Source organism: Neodiprion fabricii, chromosome 3 (genome assembly GCF_021155785.1).
Source record: "Neodiprion fabricii isolate iyNeoFabr1 chromosome 3, iyNeoFabr1.1, whole genome shotgun sequence".
Lineage (NCBI taxonomy): Eukaryota > Metazoa > Arthropoda > Insecta > Hymenoptera > Diprionidae > Neodiprion > Neodiprion fabricii.
Genome location: NC_060241.1, coordinates 1,412,056 through 1,432,621, shown reverse-complemented (window position 1 = coordinate 1,432,621; position 20,566 = coordinate 1,412,056). Strand labels below are relative to the sequence as shown.

The window sequence follows — 20,566 nt, the reverse complement described above, 5'->3', positions numbered from 1 at the left end:
ATTTAAATCTCGCAATAAAATAATTATGAGTAAAAGGATTTGAGAAAAATAAAAAACGAAAAACTGTAGAAAATAGACAAATATTATGAGCAAACTAAAACTTATTGGATAGATGTGGTGTAGGTCACATGGATAAAACCCGCCTCAAGCGATTAGATAAGGTACAGTATAGTAATCTCAATGAAACCCTCAAGTCTTGATTATTTTAACCATTTATTACTTTTGAGGTATTCTCCGTTACGCTTTTCGTCTCAAATTGCATCAAGAGATTGAGAAACCAAGCAAGCTTTTGAAGTTTCCCAAACATTTCAGTCAAATATTATTCTATTGCTGTAATCCAGGGTAACGTACAGGGACGCCGTTCTACAAGCCGCTTAAAATCTGAAGGAAAAACGTCTCGATTTGTTAAGTGTAGGCGACGGTTAAAACTTATAGGGAAGAGCTTCGCACTCTTTGTCAGAAGAAAAGCCAATAAAGAAAAACCTCTGATACGTCAGTCAGTCAGGAAATCCGTGTGCGTATTAAATCGACTATTCGAACATTGTTGCAGTATGGGAACAAAGTAGAGTAAATCGTTTTACGTACATTATTTGGTGATCCATTGTAGATCAAGTCCAGCAATAGCAAGCATGCCGGCGATTAAGAAAAAAGTGAGAAGTGTATCTGTTGAAAATTTGGGAAAAATTGTGAAGCAAATGATCAATGGAGTCCTGGAAGACAGCGGTAAAACTTTCCTCTTCCCTAACTTCGAAAGAAGATACATTTTACGGGTGGTTCTATATTTCAGACCATGTCGCAAAACTGCATCAAGCCGTATTCGAGGAGTATTATCGCAAGAGAATGGAAGACTTGAAGGATGAAAAGGCTGAAATTGATACTGATAAACTTGTCCAAGAAGCAAAGGTTTCCCAGGTTCGTTTTAGCCATGAGTGTACGACTATTTACAGGATGCAGAACTGTATACCATGGACCAAGTCTTACGGGCAAAATTTCATTCCACAGACTGAATCTGTCAATATTTCTGCGAATGACGATGTCGTCGATCCTTTTCTCTGCAAGAGTGATTTGTGTAAAAAAACAAGTTCTTACAAAACGTGTTCTTGCACACTTGATGTTTCTGAATCAGAAGAGACATGTCAGGATGACGAATTCGTCATTGGACACTCGTTAGAGTCTGGCGCTGCAGGTATTGAAGATGAAGATCACGAAGCAGCTGCAAACAGTGTTCAGGATGAAATTGTCGATCGCAAATCCCATGGAGAGGATTCTAGTGATGTATGTGTATCTTTTGCACTTAATTGATCTGCTGTAATCCATGGCTTTTGAAAACACTCTGTGATAATCTACATTTCACGATGTTGAACTTTACACTGCAGGTTCTGGAGGCCCCAGTGGTGCGTGTTGTGAGGAGGCCAAAATGCACTAGTCGGACTGTTTCACAAGCAGTCAAACGATCATCAGACATCGGCAGCTTATCAGATATCGCTCTGAGGTTGACCAATCATCATACCACGACAGATCTAACTCGAGCCTCGAGCAGAGTTGTCAGTGTTGAGACAAAGAGCAAAGAAGAAATAAACACCAAGAGAGACGCATGGAATAACGTAGAAATAATTGAAATAATCAAACGTCCGAACAGCTCACCGAGCAAAAAAGTTCCACGTGAAATGGAGAAGAAAGTAGAGAAAACAAGGTAAGCTAAAGCGAATCCATTTAAATTAATTCTCAAACTGGTTTTAAGATGCTTTGAGATATTTTTCTACCAGCGGTTTGATTTTCGTTCATCAATTTAGGGAAACTCTGGTGCAGTTGAAAAGCAAGGGGGAAATAACTTTCGAAAATTGGAAAAAAGCAAAGACCAACACTTATCAGCAAATCATCAGAGAAGAACAGAAGGTAAAACAGCTCAAGCAAGCCGCTGAGGCTAGGCAAATGGAAAAAAGGGAGGCTGCGAGTCAGGTGAAATCTCTTTATCTAGAGTAAAAATTGAACACAGATAAATTTTTGTTTTATTTGCCTAGGTACGAATGATATTTCTCAATTTTTCATCCCCCAGGCATACCTATACTGGCGAAGACAGCAAGATGCTCGACAGAGGCGATTGATTAATGCAAAGAAACGGGTGTTGGCGCATATAGAATCCAAAAAAATTCAGTCAAATGAGAAACGTTCTGCCAATTCCCAAGCTTTTAAAGTCTGGAAAAGGCAGAAGGACATCAAACTGAGGGAAAGAAAAACGTACATGATGTAAGTAGTTTTTCTACGTATGAGCTTGTTAATCAGATATGCCTAACGTGTAAGTAAAGAATAGCTTCGCTCAGTCGCGTTTAATTTCTCACTCAAGGGCGTATGGTCAACAACACACGCCGGAACAGCAGATAAAGCCCCAAAAACCTAAGCCAGGTGCCCATATTGCTTTCAATATGTGGTTGGATCAATTGGACTGTGTGTTGCATCAAAAGTATCTGCGAGAACGACGTTATCTTGTTAGATCGTTCTACTGCCAGCCGGCTTATTTTGGCACCGCGGCGTTATGCACAAGATAATCTATCCACACCACTAATAAAGAGGAAACCTTTATGTACCCAACAGACATTGCTAGTTGTAATAAGACGCACCTATTTTATTTCTATCTTGATAAGACATTGGTTTCATTTACACTTTTATAACTAATCATAAATCTTTGGTAAAGTAGCACAGTACTTAAAAAAAAAAAAAAACAGACTAGCAAAGAAGTATAAACATACAAATCAGCTTTGAAATGTGCAATGTTGCAACGCTTCATCGATGATGTGGTAAATAAAGTTCATGAATGTTTGTCTCACCCGATTTCTCTCAACTAAACCTAATTTTCCTGGCTCTAGTCCCGGAATGGTCAAAGTGTTAATTCCACTCTTTACGACGTAAGAGATGAATGCTAATTCCGAACCAGTGCACCAAATTTCGTATAACATTGAATCGATAATAATTGGCATGGAATGGGTTTTGTAACAATCTCAAACTTTCCGTAAAATTTCAATCAACTTTCCATAGTTTTCATGAACCAAGATTCGTTTTAGTGTCTCCATTTAAATTCATCAAAGCTTTCTGAACCAGCGCATCTAGGTTTTTTGGCAATTCTATTCCCCTCGGACTGTCTATAGACGGAAAATGAGTTTCTGTGTATGATAACTTATCTTTTGGTATGTTATTGCTTCTTTCTAAATCTTGCTCTTCGTCTCTACCTTTTTCTATCTTTGAACTCATCGTTTTGGTACATTCACTGTATTCATCATAGCCCTCGAATCCTGAAAAATTTCAGAAACAATGTGCCAATATTCGAAGCATAATATTACAAAGGGTTATAGAATTTCTTCATTCAAATGCACGAAATCGACTTTGATGTACTTTCAAGTTTTTCAACGTTGGCAAACATTTCTTTTGCCCAATAATATTCACGAAATAATTTATCTACCTAATCTTGTATCCACGTCTGAGCCAGCGTATCCTTCGAGCAATTTTGATGTTGGCGATTGAACTGTATTTTCCAATTCGCATATTCTTAGCGCCAAAATCCTAAACAATATCAACGATTTTCAAGTAACGCGATAAGAATTCGATTTGGTGGTTGTAAACCGACAACAACAGTTATCTGAACTGTAATTTTAGTCACTCACTTGTTTGCTTTCTTCTGATGAGCCAGAGCCAACGTTTTGTCATTCAAGGCTTCGAGTAAGGCTGTGCAAAGCCGTCGAAGATCGTTCACGGCTGCTGCCGAAGCTTGAGCGGGTAGCTGAGATCCCTGTTGCAGTAATTGTTCAACTAAACAAGAGATATTCAGTTATTAGAACAGTATGGGCGGTTGATCTATTTACGGAACACGAATCACCTTGCTTGTGAGTCATGATAGTTCCAGCAGCTGAATTTCCTCCCAGTTTTATTGTTCCTTTTATTCTTTTACTATCCAACATGCTCTGAAAATAGTAATTAAAAAATATTGCGAGCATTAGCTAATGATTTTAGAAACAGAAAATATATAAGGCACAAAGTATGTAATGCTATATTTGCAAAAAGATGTACCTTATATTTGGCAAGAGATTGTTGAGCAAGTTCTCTTTCTTCTAGCAATTGTTGCGATCTCTCTTGCAAATACCTGCCACAATTATATATTTTATACATTTTGTGACTGCGGTGTTATTGTAAGAAATGTGCCAACACTATTGTCCTATCAGCGTTTAATATGTTTCGATAACTTTTCATCTATATACCTATTCTCGTTGATCAAAGAATCCAGATCGACTGGCTTTGTAGCATTCAGAGCTTTGGACAATTCGTGATTCAGGCGATGTGACTTGCATTTAAACGCGTCTCGTTCTATTTCTAATTCATGCTTTTCGTCGAGCAGAGTTTGAAGATCAGTCTGTAGTTGAGCACACTACGGGGAATAGAAAAAATATGATCATCGAGTAGATATTTAACGTGTTGCTGCAAAGTCATGTTAGGTACGTAGGTACTTGATCATAGGAGGGACTTTTACAATTTTGTGTTTAATTCCAGGCTGGTAACGTTCGAGTTATTCGCGATAAGTGAAAAAATAATTCGGCCTCTGAGTTGAAGCAAAAACTAAAGACCATCTGAATTGCAAAAAGCGATTTGCTACCAGCCTACTAAATCGTAACTATAAAATTTGCAGGATTTACTTTAATGTTAAGTTTTTCTAATTGCTCTATCATCTCTTCTCTTTGATGAACGGCAGGGGCGAGTTGCGTCTCTGGCTGATCAATGCTGCAGTGAGAAGTTGTTCTTAATACTTTAATATCCCCTTGCGCGTCCCCCAGTTTTTGTCGTAAGGTCTTCACCTGAAGACGCAGACATTTGTTTTGCTCTCTGACTTCTGCCAAGAGTTCGATTGCTCGTGAATCGTCATCAATTTTAAATGTTCTAGGATTAGAAATAGAAACTGTATAATTCTGACTGAACTTTACTGTGGATCGATGAGTTTCCAATTTACTTTTTTTTTCTTCACAAGATTCAATACTGTCGTCTTCATTGAACACGTGCTCTTAGTGTAGGCTTGTTTTGTTTTTTAAAGTAATACCAACCCATTTGATGCAGTCTCAGTCTTAGACAAGGATTCTGTTTTGAGTTTTAAAAATCTGTCCTGTATCTGTTCAGCCATCAGTTTGAATTGATCACGCTGCTTTCTGCATTTATCTAATTCTTGACTGAGCACCGCAAATGCTTCAATTTTGCTTTTCAGTTTTCTGGATAATGCGAAATCCTGCAATACATAATCGATTTCATACTGTGATAAGTCAGTAAAATTGCAATGGATTTGACATATGTGTACTTTTAACAGCTTTCTAACAGTATAAAAATATTTACGTCAGCTTCGTTAAGAGACTCATCACTTTCTCTGGCAAATTGCGTCTGACTTTCGAGTAGAGATGACATTTTTCAATATTTAATAATTCCACGATCCTCCACGATAAGCCTTAGGGAATAAGATATGTGAAAGATTATCACGTGCGATTATTTTGCAAAGAACCATAGATCGAGGAATAACGCGTTGAGGTTAAGTTTCGAGTTGTTTGCCTTACTATTATCCCTGTTATCGCTGTGCTCTCACGGTTATCGAGTGAGCGACCCTGTTTTACTGACCGGATTTCGAACAGCAGCTTTGGATTTTGAAAATTTTAAAAATGTATAGTAGCAATAACAGGGATCCTCATTTTTCAAAACCTTAAAGCGTAAAGCGCATTATTAGATTTAGACAACGAAGAAAAAGCAAAATTGAAAACACATGCTATCAGGAAAGATTAATATATTTTTCCAAAAATTCGCATTGATAATATAAATTTTGAATTTTTTCCTCTCTTCACAACTTTCATCAATTAGGTACTTAGGATTATTGGAGGTATTTCGTCGAGATATTCAAGTAGTCGTCGGTAGTTCGATATTAACGATGCAGTCATGCCTTTGCCGTGATATCTAAACATTCTTCAAGAAAAACTATATTCTTTCCTTTTTCGTTCAATATTTTAATTGTATAGAAACAATTACACTCGCAAATTATACAGGCGAATTTCCTTCAATTGTTATAGAGATCCCAGAGAGACACAGCGCCGTCTTTCCCGGCCGCAGCCATGAGGCATTTACTACCCCATGCCTCGACTTTACAGTCCGAATATGCGATGTCGTGGACCGACGTTTTGTGCTGATCCAGCACCGCGAGGGGCCGCAACGTTTTGAACGAGAAGATTCTCAGTCGGCCGTCCCATCCACCAGCTGCAAACACCTTTGTATCCGGCCTTATAACTGCTACCGAGGTTCCAGCGTTCTTCAATGGAATTGTTGATTTCAGACTCATAGTGTGAGCCTTGGTTAAATTAAAAGCCTGTTACGAGGAAGGGAGAATTATTACTTATTAACATTGATACGGAACGAGTGAACTCTGATCCCTGGTCAACAAAAAATTCTCATTCAGCAAGCTACTGCTAAAGCTACAATTCTTTTCAACATCCCCATTTCTTGTCTACCTGTAATTTGTCGGTAACGCTACCGACTATTCCTCGCATTAGGTTAACGTCGAAATCCACGGTGAGTGGACATTCTTCGATAGAAAACCAGCTGAGAATGTTTCTTGCGTTTAAATCCCACACGGCTATCTGTCCGCTTTCATAGGCGACGATAACTAATTTTATTCCCTGAACATCGAGAGGCTTGAAGGACATCACTTCGCCTAGTGCTTTCGGAGAAGAAACTTGATGTGGATCGAGCTTGTACGCTACATCCAAGGTCTTCAGAGAGAGAGCACCAATCACAGAATTTTCAAGAGGTATTAATATTTGATCCGACGAGAGCGTTTGACACCTGCCAAATAAAATTGGAATACAAACAAAGCACATTATTTTGCATCTTGGGGACTTTTTTGTTCAACAATAAAAAACGAAGCTAATCAATTAACAAATACCGGCAAAAGCTAATATGCCCGCTATCCAAAGTCTCCTCATGGATCCAATTAGAACCATCAGCCTTCCATACTTTGTAAGTCCCATTCTTCCCTTGCGTAACCAGAGTTTCGTCGAGAATAGAGCGAAGAGCCAGACATGGCTCAGGTCCGACAACTAGCCTCGACGTTTCTCTGCTTTTCTGTAAGCGGTCCAACATTGTATATAAAAAAAAAGACGTAACGCGATAGATTCAAGTGTTTCGTCTTGCCACTTGGCGGCAAGTGTGAAAACATCGGCAATGATGAATGTCGGAGAGTAGAAAAAAACAAAAAAGAAGAGACGATTGTCCAAACAAAAGGTGAGTAAGGCGACAATGTTACCCTGAGATCCCAGATGTGTACGGTTCCGGACTCGGCACCGGCATAGAGATGCTCGACGTAGGGCGATACCCGAAAGAGGAGACAGTGGACGGGTCCGGTGTCGGGTCCCCGCAGAAGGAAAACTGGGTCCGGAGGTAGAATGGCCATCGAAGAGGGCGCAGAGCAGGCGACGGATCCGCGTTGAGGGTTTGCGTTGCGACAAAGCCAAAGAGCTACGTGTCGTCGAAGGATTGAGGGGACGGTTGGTTGAAATGCGCGTCGTGGAAATAGGTGATTTTAGAAGACGGGAGGCACTCGACGTCGCCGTTGTTGACTTGACGGATGCGTGGTGTGCGTGAGTTGAAATAATAGCTGCTGTATCGAAAACTCGTCAACAGTTCATGTTGATCGCAATAATTGATGAGAGGAGGCCGGGTGTTCGTAAGTATAATTGTCAAGGAATAAACCGGGAGTAACATAAACACAAATTTTTCAACTCGAAATAATGTCAAACCATTTTTTCCTGTTTTTTGCGTCCGTTTTCGTTCCCCCGTTGTCCTTCTTTATTTTTGATGTAATGGACGCGTCGGCAGGACCTCCCGTCTTCTATTTACAAAACGCCATTTAACTGCGATCAGCTGGGCTCTCCTCTATCTACCAGATCTCCGAGTGGTACTCAATTACATCGACAGATGGCGCTCAACGACCCGACACCCGCCGATCAGTATTTTACAGAGGCAGCGGGAGGCTTGCCGGAGTCCCACGTTTGGATCCGGGGTCGTGTGGGAAGCCGTGATAGCAGTCCGGTAGCTTCTTTGTCGGCGGGGCCGTTTGACACGCGATCCAATAAGATTTTTTGATAACAAAAAATTTATTGGGGCCCCCCCCCGGTCGCAACTTCGACGCTCTAAAACGATACCTACTTTTGGGAGTTTTTTTTGTTTATAAAGAAAACGAAAATACTTGGAGCAATTTGAATTTCACGACTTTATTATTTATAGTTTCAAGAGAACATTACCAAAATCTTTTATTGAAATTAATAACAAAATGGCGGCATGGGGCGTATAAGTAGCGAACGACCACGTTTTCAATCCGGTGACGCAAGTTTATTTTCTATCCGATTGACTCGAAATTTTGACACAAACTTTAAAACTTGTCTATCGATTCGAGCTTGTGGCTGCTAGATTTTTGAATTTCAATCCTGAAATTTTTTTATGCAAATTTTTTGAACAATTTTTTGTCCTTAGTTGTGTGTTTCAGAAAAAAAAATTTCAACATTTGGACTACGAGCTGCAACCCGAAAGGCGATTTTTAACTGAAAAAGTTCTTTCCATCTGTTAGAATGCGCCACCTCAAAAGCCCTCGAGTTCGGAGTCGTTCGTTACTTATGTGCGCCATACCGCCATTTTGTTATTAATTTCAATGAAAAAATTCTAAAATGTTCTTGAAACTATAAATAATGAAGCCCTCAGACTCAAATTGCTCCAAGTGTTTTCATTGTCTTTAAATAAAACTCCTAAAAATGGGTATGATTTTAGACCATTGAGGAAAGGAAAGAGCCGAATTTCCTGAGGAAATAAGGCAATACGAATACGTACAACGAATCAAAGGAAAAATAGGAATCGCACCATGTGACATTGATTTGATGAAAGGTGAAACAAATTTGTACGAAAAATGAAAAATATAGATGTTTCTTTCAATTTATCGCAACTAAATTCTTACCACTCTGAATTGCAAACTTCTTACAAGCAGCACAAAATGTATAAACAAATTTCAAACAATGAAGAGAAAAATCTCTTTTAAACGTAGGTACACCTTGCATCCGCGGCACAAATTTCGAAGAATATATTTTCGGCTGTGTAGAAGAGGCGTCTCGTAAGCATTATAAAGTACCTCTATTCTCGGTCCTCGAATCTTTTTGCAACGAATCGCTGAAAACTACGCAATATGTATATAATCCTACGCATAATACGTACATACGTATGGAAATGAAGGAGAAAACTTCTCGCGTGACTGCAGAGTTTTACCCGCTTATATGTATACGTATACATACCCAAATATGAAGTACTACACATAATATATTATTGTATTGTCTCTCGGATGCCATTTTCGCCAACGAATTTTCAAAAGCTTATGTATTATCGTTGCTGTATTTCTTGTTCAACGATCAAAGTGCCATAATAAAAAAAAAAAGAAAAGATAATAAATAAAAACAGTGGGAAATAAAGTAAAACATAGAAGCCTAGATAAATAACCACCATCTGCTACGCACTATAAAACTTGCAGCTGGCCATTTTCTTCACCACGCAATACTTGTCTTGCGAAACACTCTGTGTGTGCATATAATTTATATACCCAAACTCATTTTTCATTGTGGATTAAGTATATACAGGTATATATGTCGTTTCTTCGGTACTACAACGCATACGGATAGATAAAAGTGCTGCAACTGTAACGAAAAGAACTGAGACGCGGAGCTCTACAATTACTTTAGTCATTATTGTTATAACGTATATATTACATGGAATTCTCGCGGTATACAGGGAAATACCCGTAAAGCTTCAGAGAGTGTAAGGCCAAGGAAGAAAGCGGGTGGGCGACGTGGTCGGGATATAGCATTGGCATAAAAATTGTGAAAAATAGATAAGAGAATTAGGTTTTATATCCCCCCCCCCCCCCCCCCTCGGCCACCTTAATCCCCCTCATCTACAATTCGCCCCCGCACCGAGCAGGCTCCATCTTTCAGGTTTAGGAAAACCCCATCTTCCTCGCGTCCTCGCCTCCGTGCCACCCACGCAGGCATCGGGCAACGCATATCGCATAATGCTTGCGGTTCGGTATACCTGCGTAGGTGCGCGTATATATATATATATATAAATGTATCATGTATACGTATATAAACGCACACACACCAGGTACAGCATCGCTCCCGGCGCGTCGCGACGCCCCGCGGGGGTGGTTATTAATATGTTTGTCCACGGGCCAGCGGGGCCTATAATGACGCGCGTCATCAATTATCTTAATCATCCGACGCCGTGCGCACAACCGCTCTGCAGGTGTACGAAGACCTAGAGTTCAATGCTGATATCCTCTTCTTCGCGGTCCATTTGTAAGGCTATACGCACACACTTACATAAATATACGTTCCCGCACACAGTGCAGTAACACAGACCTTATATACGTACGTAAGTATATACGTACACACAATCGTATACACACGTACGATGGGTAATGGAGAAGGTTCTCCGGAGGTTTTCTTCTTCGATAATTTATCACCTTGTAACGCATTTATTGTACATGCATATACAATTTTTGAATATCGAATCGCGTAATATACATGTTTTCTTCTTTCTCTTCGCAACGCAAAACCTGGGTGTATAATAAGAACAACTCGAAACCGATACGGGATCGTTGTCGTTGTTGTTTTTGTTGTTGTTACGGACATCGCGAAAATGGGGAAGAAAATGATTGCAACGATATACATACATCCCTGCCGCTTGCCGCGTGAAACGAGGGTATATATGTATACACATATACATATATGTATATGGTTGCTCGTTTCGAGGTCAGTCTAAGGACGAAGTAGTGGCTAATGACGGTTAACGATGACGTATTCGAGGGTGAGAGGAGAATGGGGTGAGTGTAAATTCGCGCACGTCCCCCGGTGGTGTATAATTTGTGCAACCTGGACCGCGACAGATTTACCGAAGCGCAGAGCGCGTAGCATCAGCCCTGGTGGCACCCTCGACGCCTTTGCTTAATAAGAGGAAGCTGACGGGGCTGACCGTGCGTCGACTCGCTCTACTTGCTGGCTGCTCGTTAAATACGCCGCGTGTTATCAACTCCGACGGCGCGTGCTCGGCCACGCGTTATAACAACTTGTGATTCCATATTTTTCTTTCGAATTGTCGAGGGATCTTCGAGGCGTCAAGTTCTAAATTGCGAGTAAAGTTGAACGAGAAATAACGCAATTATACACGTAGGATGAGACCTGAGAAGAAAAAAAAATTAATACGTATGGGGGATTCCGTGCGAATCCGAGGAACGTCTGATCCTCGCCGTTTCTGTTATCGATTGAAATTTTTTATGCAATTGTCACAACTGTGAAACAGTAGCCTGAATTTTTTCACAATATTTTTTTTCAACCGCTCAATTATTTATAAATACTTTGAGTGATTTTGAGAAATAGATTTTTTACAAGACTCTCGATATTTATAAATAATTGGCCGGTTGAATGAAAAATCGGAAGAACCTCAGGGTACGGTGTCGGAATTGGAACAATTGGTGAAAAATAAATATCTTTGAAAAAATGTAAAAAATGGCAAGGGTCAGACGTTGGTTGGATTCGCGTGGAATTCCTCATACTCGTATCAATATCATAAGTTAATAATGATTTTCCTGTTATGTTTATTTTTTATTTTTCTCGTCGAGTCGAGTCGGTCGTGGGGAGAAAAATGAAAACCGAAACGAGAAACGAAAATGACAAAAATGAATGGTAATGAAGAAGAAAAAAAAAAAAAAATGTTTACTCTTTCCGCTTACCGAACAACGGAAAAATGAAAAATAAGGAAAGAAGCACCGACGACGGTCGTTTCACTCGTTCTGCTTTGACGGTATAACGGTACAATACAGTAAGTAAAACGGGACGTTTATGTATATGTAGTTGTTATACGGAGTAAAGGGAGGGAGGAAAGGTTAAATTAACGAGCCTGAGGCACGACCTCAACATTCCTGCTCGGCTTAAATGATTACCAGGAAAAATGATAAAACGGTAGAAGCGTAAGTGTATGAAAAATAAAAATTAGAGGAACAAATCAAATCGTACTTGGATATAATACGTATAAGGTGCACGTGACGCGACAAAGGTGTTGGGAAAAAAAAGTCGACGAATTTTATAATCGTGTCGGAGACACAAAACGGATTCGCGATCGTGTCGATTATTGTCACTACTTGATTATTGCGTTATTAATAATAACAACAGCAACAACGACTGTCGCATATGGGTAGATGAGGAAAAGAGGAAAACTTTCAAGCCCTACGACTGACGTCATTCTCGCGTGTTTTCCACCGAGCCTCGTTTTCGCGACCCTCCCGAAACTCTGGCGGGGACGGGAAGGGGAGGTTCTCTATTTCTGACTACAATTGTATACCAACATTTTCCATAAATATCCCACGCAATTCGCAAATATTATTATAGGTATATACCGTAGATGTAACAGTCCGTAATAGTTGAACGGTAAAGTTTTTCTTCTTCCAATTTCTTGTATAAGGTATATAATACATAGCGTATTATGCCTCGCCCCCCGCATCGTCCGTGGAATATTGAATAATTGAGTGTAAATAACAAAGGATTGAAATTTTCATCGGAACTTCGCCGTGAGACGCGTCAAAAATTCATTTCCCATGCGTCGTACTGCAACGCACAGCTGCAATAACATTTTCGCTATGGCGTATTCACGTGTGTATGCATAAGTGGATTTTCACCGATGCTCTTACAGGTTAAAGGGATGACGTTAGAGCGGAGAGCGAGGAGTTGGGAAATGAGATTTTTGAACGGTAAAACCTGCGGCTGGCGGGTACATTTATACAATTTAGGGTGGTCCTTACTTGGGGGTTGGAAAAATTTTCATTTCGACGGCGCCTCTCAGATCTGTTCCAAACCATTCAAAGAAAATTTGTGCCAAGTTTCAAGCCTCTGCGTCAACTGGAACACGTGCCTCAAAGCTCCGAAAGTCTTAAACGTAAGATACGCGTAGTTTTTATAATCAGTTATTTCGTTTTGCATGACTTTGGTATAAATTGAGAGACCGATTTGAAATGTGGCAGAGTTTTTGCTTATAACGGTAGGAACGAATCCTGAAAATTTATATATAATATACAAAGATGCTGTGAACGGTAAAATGAGAAAATTGTTGCGTGCGAGGGATGTGACAGGGATTTTTAAAATACTTTCGCTATTCTAGCCTGTACGTACATGTACGTACTTTTTCCACCAAAAGAGAAGGGGAAAAAAAAATGCATGAAAGAAAACCGTATATATCCTCCGCCGGGTAAACGGATTACATTTTCATGCTTTCACCTCATCATCCTCGCAAAGCTTTCGCGTTGTTGTGATTTTAGTTTATTTTTATTTACTCATTTTCTTTTGCGTTTTTCTTTCGTCGTACCAAATCTTTGACGGCTGGGGCTGAGGCGCAATATATAATGAAAGAGAAAACATTTTGAGAGAAGTTAACGCGTGATAATATTACCCGCACCGCGTATTCTCGGTCAATTTTTGAATTAACGGCCGTTTTATAAATCACAATACGCAAATTGTATAATTGCAGCTGTCGTATCGTTGTACAAAATAATTATCCCAGAATTCGAGAAAGCCCTGTTCCGTTGCTTCTCCGTTTACTAAACACTGTCTTAAAACTTGACTGTCCGTGTTTTTGTTGAAAGAAAGATACATAATTTATATAATATACCATGATGAAAAAACGAAAATTGATTAATGTTCTCGAAAATTGTATTGCTTTTAACACGTATACTCTTGCGTGTCCAATGGCGTAAGGTCGTAAGCGCTATCTTACCACCTCTCGCTGTTGAAAAAAGGGAAAAGGGCTTATACTTTTCTTTCCTTTTTTTTTTTGTTGATCGTATCTAGGCTTAATACATAAAAATATGGTCAGGAACGTTGAAATTGAATAAAATTTCAACTAGGAGCAAAGGGTCGCATGTGTTGGTAGATACGACTTTTTGGTCCTGATAAAAATCGAAAAAATGGTATACTACGATAATTGCATAAGGGCGTAACCGACAAAAATTACTATTGTTATTCCTATTATTTTGATAATTGACGATTCGGATAATCGACATTCAGAAAATCGACGTACTCGTCTCAATGGTTTTCAAAGCGTTTGCAAAAGTAAAACAAAAAACTTCTGTAACTGTTTGATATTTTTTTTTTTTTTTGTCACGTACGATTAACGGAAAAAAGTTGCGTCTGCCTATCCTACAACCTTTTCCCTGTATATTCTAAAACGCTTGGTTTTAATTGAATCATACGTTTTGGCCATTTTGAGAGCGAATGGTAAGAAAGAATCACAAAAAAACAAAAATATATATATATATATATATATATATAAAAAATAAACAAATTATCCGTCCTTTTACCACTAAGATCGCGTTTCTGGTGGTTACGACCTTACGCCATTAGACCCGCGCTACGATACGTCATGCATACCCTGGATAAAATAGCTTACAATACACGGAGACGTAGGAGTATACGTATACGTGTATAAATTATAACGAGCGGCCGATTTTTAAAAAAGATATGATTAATACAACGAGTGCATGCAGCAGTCTCGAGGGTGTGTCGTGCTCGGCGGTTCATAATTGCCCTTTCCCTGCACCCCCGCCCCTTCGCGTAATTATCCTTTTGCCTCGTTCGCGGTTGGGTGACGCGTTCCAGTCGCTATATTGCAAAGGAAAAGAAAGGAAATTGAAAAAGACAAAAAGAAAACTGAAAAGCAAGAGTCGTAGCGATGAAAAAGTAATTCACAATCGAAATCACATCACGGAATGGACGAGAAACGATCAGCTGCGTGCGCAACGTTGAATTTTCCGAATCGCTGCGTGACTTTTTTCTCTGAAATTTGTGATAAAAAAATGACAACGCCGCGTAAGGGGCTTATTACACATATCCCGCTTCAGCAGTATACCTAACCCTCGCCCTTTTCTAACATAAGCTGGATATTGTGCGGTGGAAATTATGTAACGCAGTAATAGACTCAGTCCTGTAATTGGAAACAGTGATGGGAAAGGGAAACGATAAGCGAGCGAGGGATGGATGGATGGATGAATGGATGAACGGAAGCCGCACGATTCAAAGGATCAACAGAGCGTACAGAGGAATACAACTGACATCCCTGACAATCGATGATTAGACGTACGTCTCTGTGCTTGTAATGGATATATTATTTTCACTGTGTGCAGTTCGTAAACCTAATTCAATTGCTCGTTCGCAGTCGGCGGAAGTTATGGCGAAGACATTTGAAACAAACTTAAACAATTCCGTACGGTTGAACGCGTTGTTTTGTTACACAAATTTCGAAACTGTTCATAATACACTTATCAAATAAAATACCGTCCGATGATTTTACTGTACGAAGAGGTGTGTGAAATAAATTTAGTAAAAATAAAAAATAACTGGGTTGTCTTACGATAATAGGATTGAAATTTTAACTATCGTGATGGTAAAAGCACTTTGAAATCTCGTAGAGAGAAATGAAACGGCAAAGTAATACAATCAATATTTATATATATATCTCGTACGTTTATAATAATATCCTCGGTTGTATGTCAAGCGCGAGGATTTATTTGGTGAAAAACGTGAGCGTAGGGCGTGCATCGCTCCGGGGATGAAATGAAATACATTGCACGGGGAGAATTGGTACAAATTGTAGTCACACCTACCGCTGATTGTTTCGTTTTTTTTCTCAGTCAACGTGTAGAGAGAGAGAGAAAGAGAGAGAGGAGAGCGAGAGAAAGGGAGCGAGAGACCTGTTTTACCAAACTCACAATATATAATTTCGCAAATTTTTCCTCACACATCCCAACATAGCGAGAATCTTGAGAATTTTAACTTTTCAAATTACCTCTCGCTTTCAAGTACGTAGTATTTGATAAATGCAAGTACCAGTTCGTCGCATATAATACGAAGACGGTTGAAAAGAGAAGAGCTCGTGTTTGTATGTATAAAAATTTATATCCCCGAGGAACTGTTGGTAACTAAATTTAAAAAAAATCATCCCGGACGTTGGATGGTCGGGTGATTATTTTTTCTTTTGTTTGTTTTTTTTTTTTTGTCCTCGGGGATGAAACGGGCGTTGAATTGAATCAGCGGTGCAGGGTCCCGGCTAAGCTTCTTCGCCCGGGTCATCCGGGTTGTCGTCGCTAAGGAGAAAAAGAGACACCGCGGCGGAGCCAAGGGGGAGGTAGAGGGCGGCTGTAGAGGCGAACTTCGGGCTAAAGGGATGAAGGAAAAGGAAGATGAGATAAAAAGAGGCCGGTAAGTCGTGGCCGAAGATGCGGACGGATTGCCCAGCCGAGCCCCCGACAACTTGTTCGGCCCGACAACTTGTTTTCCACCGAGGTAAGGTATAAGTTGATACACCTACCCGTGGTCCAACCCTGCGAAAGCCCTTGGGTATTACAGGGTGGCTGCCTCCCGGGCAACCATGCCGACGACCTTCACCCGGTGGCCCATTTTCCGCCCCGTACATAACCAGCCGTTTCAACATTGTCATTCCGGCCCCCGCAGCGAAGGCGGCGGCGGCATACGCAGTTTACCTAATTGTAAGTCAAAAAACCGGAATCACACGTTCTTGGTTCATTTTCGTTCACCGTCTCGAATTTTGTCCGCTTTCCAATCAATCAATCGATTAACCGATTAATCGCTTTCTCGACCAATCGGTTCGTCCAAGTTCTCTCCTAATAACTCTGCAGGTCGATCGGTACGCGACTCGCAGCTCGTTTACCACGTTCGAACTAGAGCCCCTACGATACGTAGTCCGGCCAATCGCCTCCATCTTGGCCGCCATTTTCCGACGAGCCGAAATTGTGGCAAGTTTCAAGCACACGTAAGTATGCAGAGACTTTGATGTTGATGACTGAACATATTATAAGCTAATATTGTAATATGCTCGTCGTTTAACATCAGCGTTTTTAGCTACTTATAACGTGTTTAAAACTTCTCAAAATTTCGGTTCGCAGGAAGATGGCGGCCAAGGTGGAATCGATTAACGGGACTCTGTTTTGTAGGGACTCTATTTCGAACTGTACTCGTATCTGACCCACGTAAACGAATTCCGTATACATATGTGAGTCCTGACTCAGATTCTGTTTACGTCGGTCAGATACGAGTAAATAATTGACCCGCGGAATTATTATGGGACGGCTTTGATTAATTGATTAATCGGTAAGACGATCGATTAATTGGTCGATTAATCGCAAAAGCACTGGTACCTTCAGCGTCAAAAAGCTTTCACCGCACAGTTCGGTCTTTGTGTTGATTACCAGATTTGAAGAACTCTCGATTTAGTCACGATTTCCTGCGGGATATTTTCTCTACGAATTTCGAGTGTTTTCAAAGGAAGTTTCAATCGGGCTGCAGGTTAACCTCTAGATCCACACTTGCTCCGAGAGTGCGAAACTTGCTCTATCTAATCGTCGACGGTTGGTTTCAGTAACGCGAAGCTTTGCATCCGTAATCAATTTCCGACAAGAGGTATAATAGGTTCGTCGGATACCTATTCATCTGTCAAAATGATATTCAGCTCACGCTCGAGAGACTAGAAATCTTACGATTCACTTGCGTAGACTTTAAACGTTGTTACTATCTAACAATAAGATTCGGTGTATCGCGTTTGTAATGGTATAAGGACGCGTGTGCCTAGATTGCTTGGTAGGATGATGTATATTTTTTTCAGATAGAAGCACCAATGCCCACTAAAATCTCGCAGTGAGGTACAGATTTTTTGAAGCATTGTTACTCTTACGATAAAATATATATAATGAGAAAAAATGTTTTTCCCATGTTCGCACAAGAATTTTCGATCACAAAGCGAACGATCTTATTCTTAGAGTTGAGGTAAGAATCTGAAAAATATAGGCAATTGTTTTTTAATTATCTGAAGTTGATTTGGAGGGTGGGCTTCGTTTGCGAAAAAAACAGAAAAATGACAAATGTGATGAATAAAAATATATTTTAGTGCTGAAAGGGCGTATCCACTAAAAATTAGGCCTGTTACCTTTATTTATTTTTTCGACTAATTTTAGAGTAGATACGCCTTTTGAGTGCTTACGTAGCAAAAGCCGCGATAAATAAGAAAGAAAAAAAAAAAAAAAAAAAAATTACACGCCCTTTCACGACTAAATTCGCCTTTTTCGCACATACGTCCTTATACCATTAGACACGCGATATCAATAATTCATTTCCACCATTTCAAGCGACGTTAATTTTCTTATCGTCAGAGAATCATTGAAACTGTCACGTTGTTAAATGTTGCCTTCGATGCGAATCGGCGAACGCGTTGCCTTGCAGGTTTGCTGTTAGGATAAAAATCCCAAGTTTTCAGTTCTTCCGAGGTACATCGGGAGAAGAGGAGGAAGAGAATCAGAGCCGAGTGAAACCGCCCCATGGGGCTGAGTGGTGAAATTCGGGGATTTGGTCGCAGGGCGTTATACCCGCGTCTCGCTGCCTCACACCTGGTGACGTGCGTGAAGGTCAGAGCCAGGCGGGTGGAAGTGGACAGGTGGGGTCATGGATAGCCGGGGCCCAACGAAGGAGAGGAGAAGAGAGGCGAGGAGAGAGACGGGGAAGGGGATGGCAGGAGAGGGAGAAGGAGAGAGAGAGAGAGAGAGAGAGAGAGAGAGAGATAGGACGGTTTGGTTTGCTTATCGATCGGGTGGCTGCAACCTGTGGAACCTCCACTGGCGAGGTGTTTCCAACCTTCCCCCTTCGCGGTGCTGGTGGTGGTGGTGGTGGTGGTGGTGGCGGCGGCGTGTTCCCTTGACCGTTGTTTCTCGCCTCTTGGCTCTTGGCTCCCGAGGTTCTTGCCGCTTGTCCCTCGTCGATCCCTGATGCCCGGCGCCGTGCAGCGGATACCCGCTTCGACCCCGTTCAGGTTACCCGTTACGCCTCTGCGGCCTGCCGTCGATCCGGTGTTACGCCACCCTGGAAAGAGCTACCGCTGTGTAACCTGACCGATCGGCTTTCTCTCTCACTTTTCTTCCCCCCATCGTTTTGCAATTTATTTATGAAAATGGAAAAAAAGATAAATAAACACGTCGTGCAGTCTCCGCTGCTAAAGAGGGGTGCAGCAAATTGATCGTCATTAAATCGACCGCACGAGTAAGACTTACAATCGGATAAGAGTATCATCTCCTCGATATTTTCCAAAGAGAAGGCGATTTGCGTATAGGTACGTACGTATACCAGATGCTTCACACCCGGGTATGCGGGACAAAGTATCGACGAAGCGAAATTATTCCGTTATTTTATAGAAGGTTTTAGCGGTGTTACACCGTCGAAAGGAGGAGGAGCAGCTTGATACGCGACCGTCCCTAAGGACCCCTACCTGTGTCACACATGCACGATGTGAGGCTCGATGAATTATTCCGTACATCGTCGTTAACCACTTTGCATTATACGCACACACACACACACACACACGTATCACGCATCTACATGCCATACATAATCCAGAGTCCAGTGAATATCCGTACATGCATCGACTACAAGCGCGCTCAACGGCGAGCAACACCGTGCGTCAATGGTGGATGCGAGGATGAAAGGAGAGTGGGTAAAAAAAAAAAAAAGGAAATAACTGTTGCATTCACCGCCACATATCAAAGTCCGAAGTTTCGCTCCGATCGTTTGATATTGCGTACCCACTGCGGTTAGTAGAACTGACATATCGCTTAGGCGATGTAATTGACGGTGAAACGATTGGAGTGGGATGGATTTATAAAAAGGAAAGAACATAGCGAGTCCACGTCATTCTTCTAAACACATCTTGGTAAGGTGAGCGTATATTATTTATATTTATACGATTTTATTTCCTTCACCTTTAATATCCGAAGCAACTTCTTCCAATTTCCGGTCGTCATCGTCCCTTTTGAGTTCGGCAAATCGTTTGGCACACTGACACTGCCATCGTCGTGTGTACCTGCGCGTATAAGGCGCGTGTGTAACGCCTATGGCCGATCGATGTCCTTGCTCAAGGCGTCGGCTGCACCTGGGTGAGCCAGCCACCGGATACGTCAAAGGATGCGAGAGTGTCGCGGATATTGATAAAGATTTCTCAAGGAGGTTGTCGTTGGCCGAAACGTCCTTACCGATGATCGACTTTATTACGCGATAGTCGTGCATTGAGTATTTGTTAAATTGCACAGGTTAACAAAAAATAAATGAAAAATTTCTCTCGAGTTTCTATCGAGATAAATAAATTTCGATTCTACACATCGAGTGATAACCGAAACCCTGTATTTATTACTTATAAAGTTTCTTTTTTTTCTATTTTACGTTGATATTTTTACTTTATCGTTATTAACGTTATCATCTGCAGTATAATGTGAGCGTGATGGGTGACTACGTTTGGGGTTTGATACGAGAAGGTCCGTACGAAAATAGAACAAGTGCGAATAATATTAATTTTTAAACATTTTTTCATCAATTCTTTTGCACTTGTAGTTTATCAGAAGTCGTCTTGGGGAAAGGGCTTGGAT

At 40.8% G+C, this 20,566-nt stretch overlaps 3 protein-coding genes across 5 annotated transcripts; 1 reads left to right on the top strand and 2 right to left on the bottom strand.

Moving 5' to 3' along the window:
- Window positions 1-507: 507 nt before the first annotated feature.
- LOC124177658 lies at window positions 508-2,700 on the top strand. Of its 2 annotated transcripts, XM_046560280.1 has the most exons (6): window positions 508-912; window positions 1,003-1,275; window positions 1,377-1,693; window positions 1,794-1,959; window positions 2,057-2,247; window positions 2,345-2,700. In XM_046560280.1, the coding sequence occupies exons 1-6, from the start codon at window positions 703-705 to the stop codon at window positions 2,544-2,546; spliced, it is 1,359 nt and encodes a 452-aa protein (XP_046416236.1). In that variant the 5' UTR covers window positions 508-702; the 3' UTR covers window positions 2,547-2,700. The 2 variants fall into 2 exon arrangements, with proteins under 2 accessions (XP_046416236.1, XP_046416235.1); XM_046560279.1 differs by having other exon boundaries at window positions 508-1,275.
- On the bottom strand, window positions 2,600-5,705 carry LOC124177660 (coiled-coil domain-containing protein 149). 2 transcript variants are annotated; one of them, XM_046560283.1, is made up of 10 exons: window positions 5,580-5,705; window positions 5,365-5,473; window positions 5,082-5,260; window positions 4,680-4,920; window positions 4,248-4,414; window positions 4,060-4,132; window positions 3,869-3,953; window positions 3,657-3,801; window positions 3,455-3,555; window positions 2,600-3,287 (listed from the first exon to the last, which is right to left on the bottom strand). In XM_046560283.1, the coding sequence occupies exons 2-10, from the start codon at window positions 5,431-5,433 to the stop codon at window positions 3,037-3,039; spliced, it is 1,311 nt and encodes a 436-aa protein (XP_046416239.1). In that variant the 5' UTR covers window positions 5,434-5,473; window positions 5,580-5,705; the 3' UTR covers window positions 2,600-3,036. The 2 variants fall into 2 exon arrangements, with proteins under 2 accessions (XP_046416239.1, XP_046416240.1); XM_046560284.1 differs by lacking the exons at window positions 5,365-5,473; window positions 5,580-5,705 and having other exon boundaries at window positions 4,680-4,873; window positions 5,082-5,205.
- Window positions 5,706-5,788: 83 nt separating this feature from the next.
- LOC124177663 (guanine nucleotide-binding protein subunit beta-like protein 1) lies at window positions 5,789-7,925 on the bottom strand. Its single transcript, XM_046560296.1, has 4 exons — window positions 7,313-7,925; window positions 6,953-7,131; window positions 6,519-6,852; window positions 5,789-6,376 (listed from the first exon to the last, which is right to left on the bottom strand). Exons 1-4 carry the CDS (start codon window positions 7,457-7,459, stop codon window positions 6,071-6,073), a joined length of 966 nt encoding a protein of 321 aa, XP_046416252.1. The 5' UTR covers window positions 7,460-7,925; the 3' UTR covers window positions 5,789-6,070.
- Between the last annotated feature and the right edge of the window lie 12,641 nt (window positions 7,926-20,566).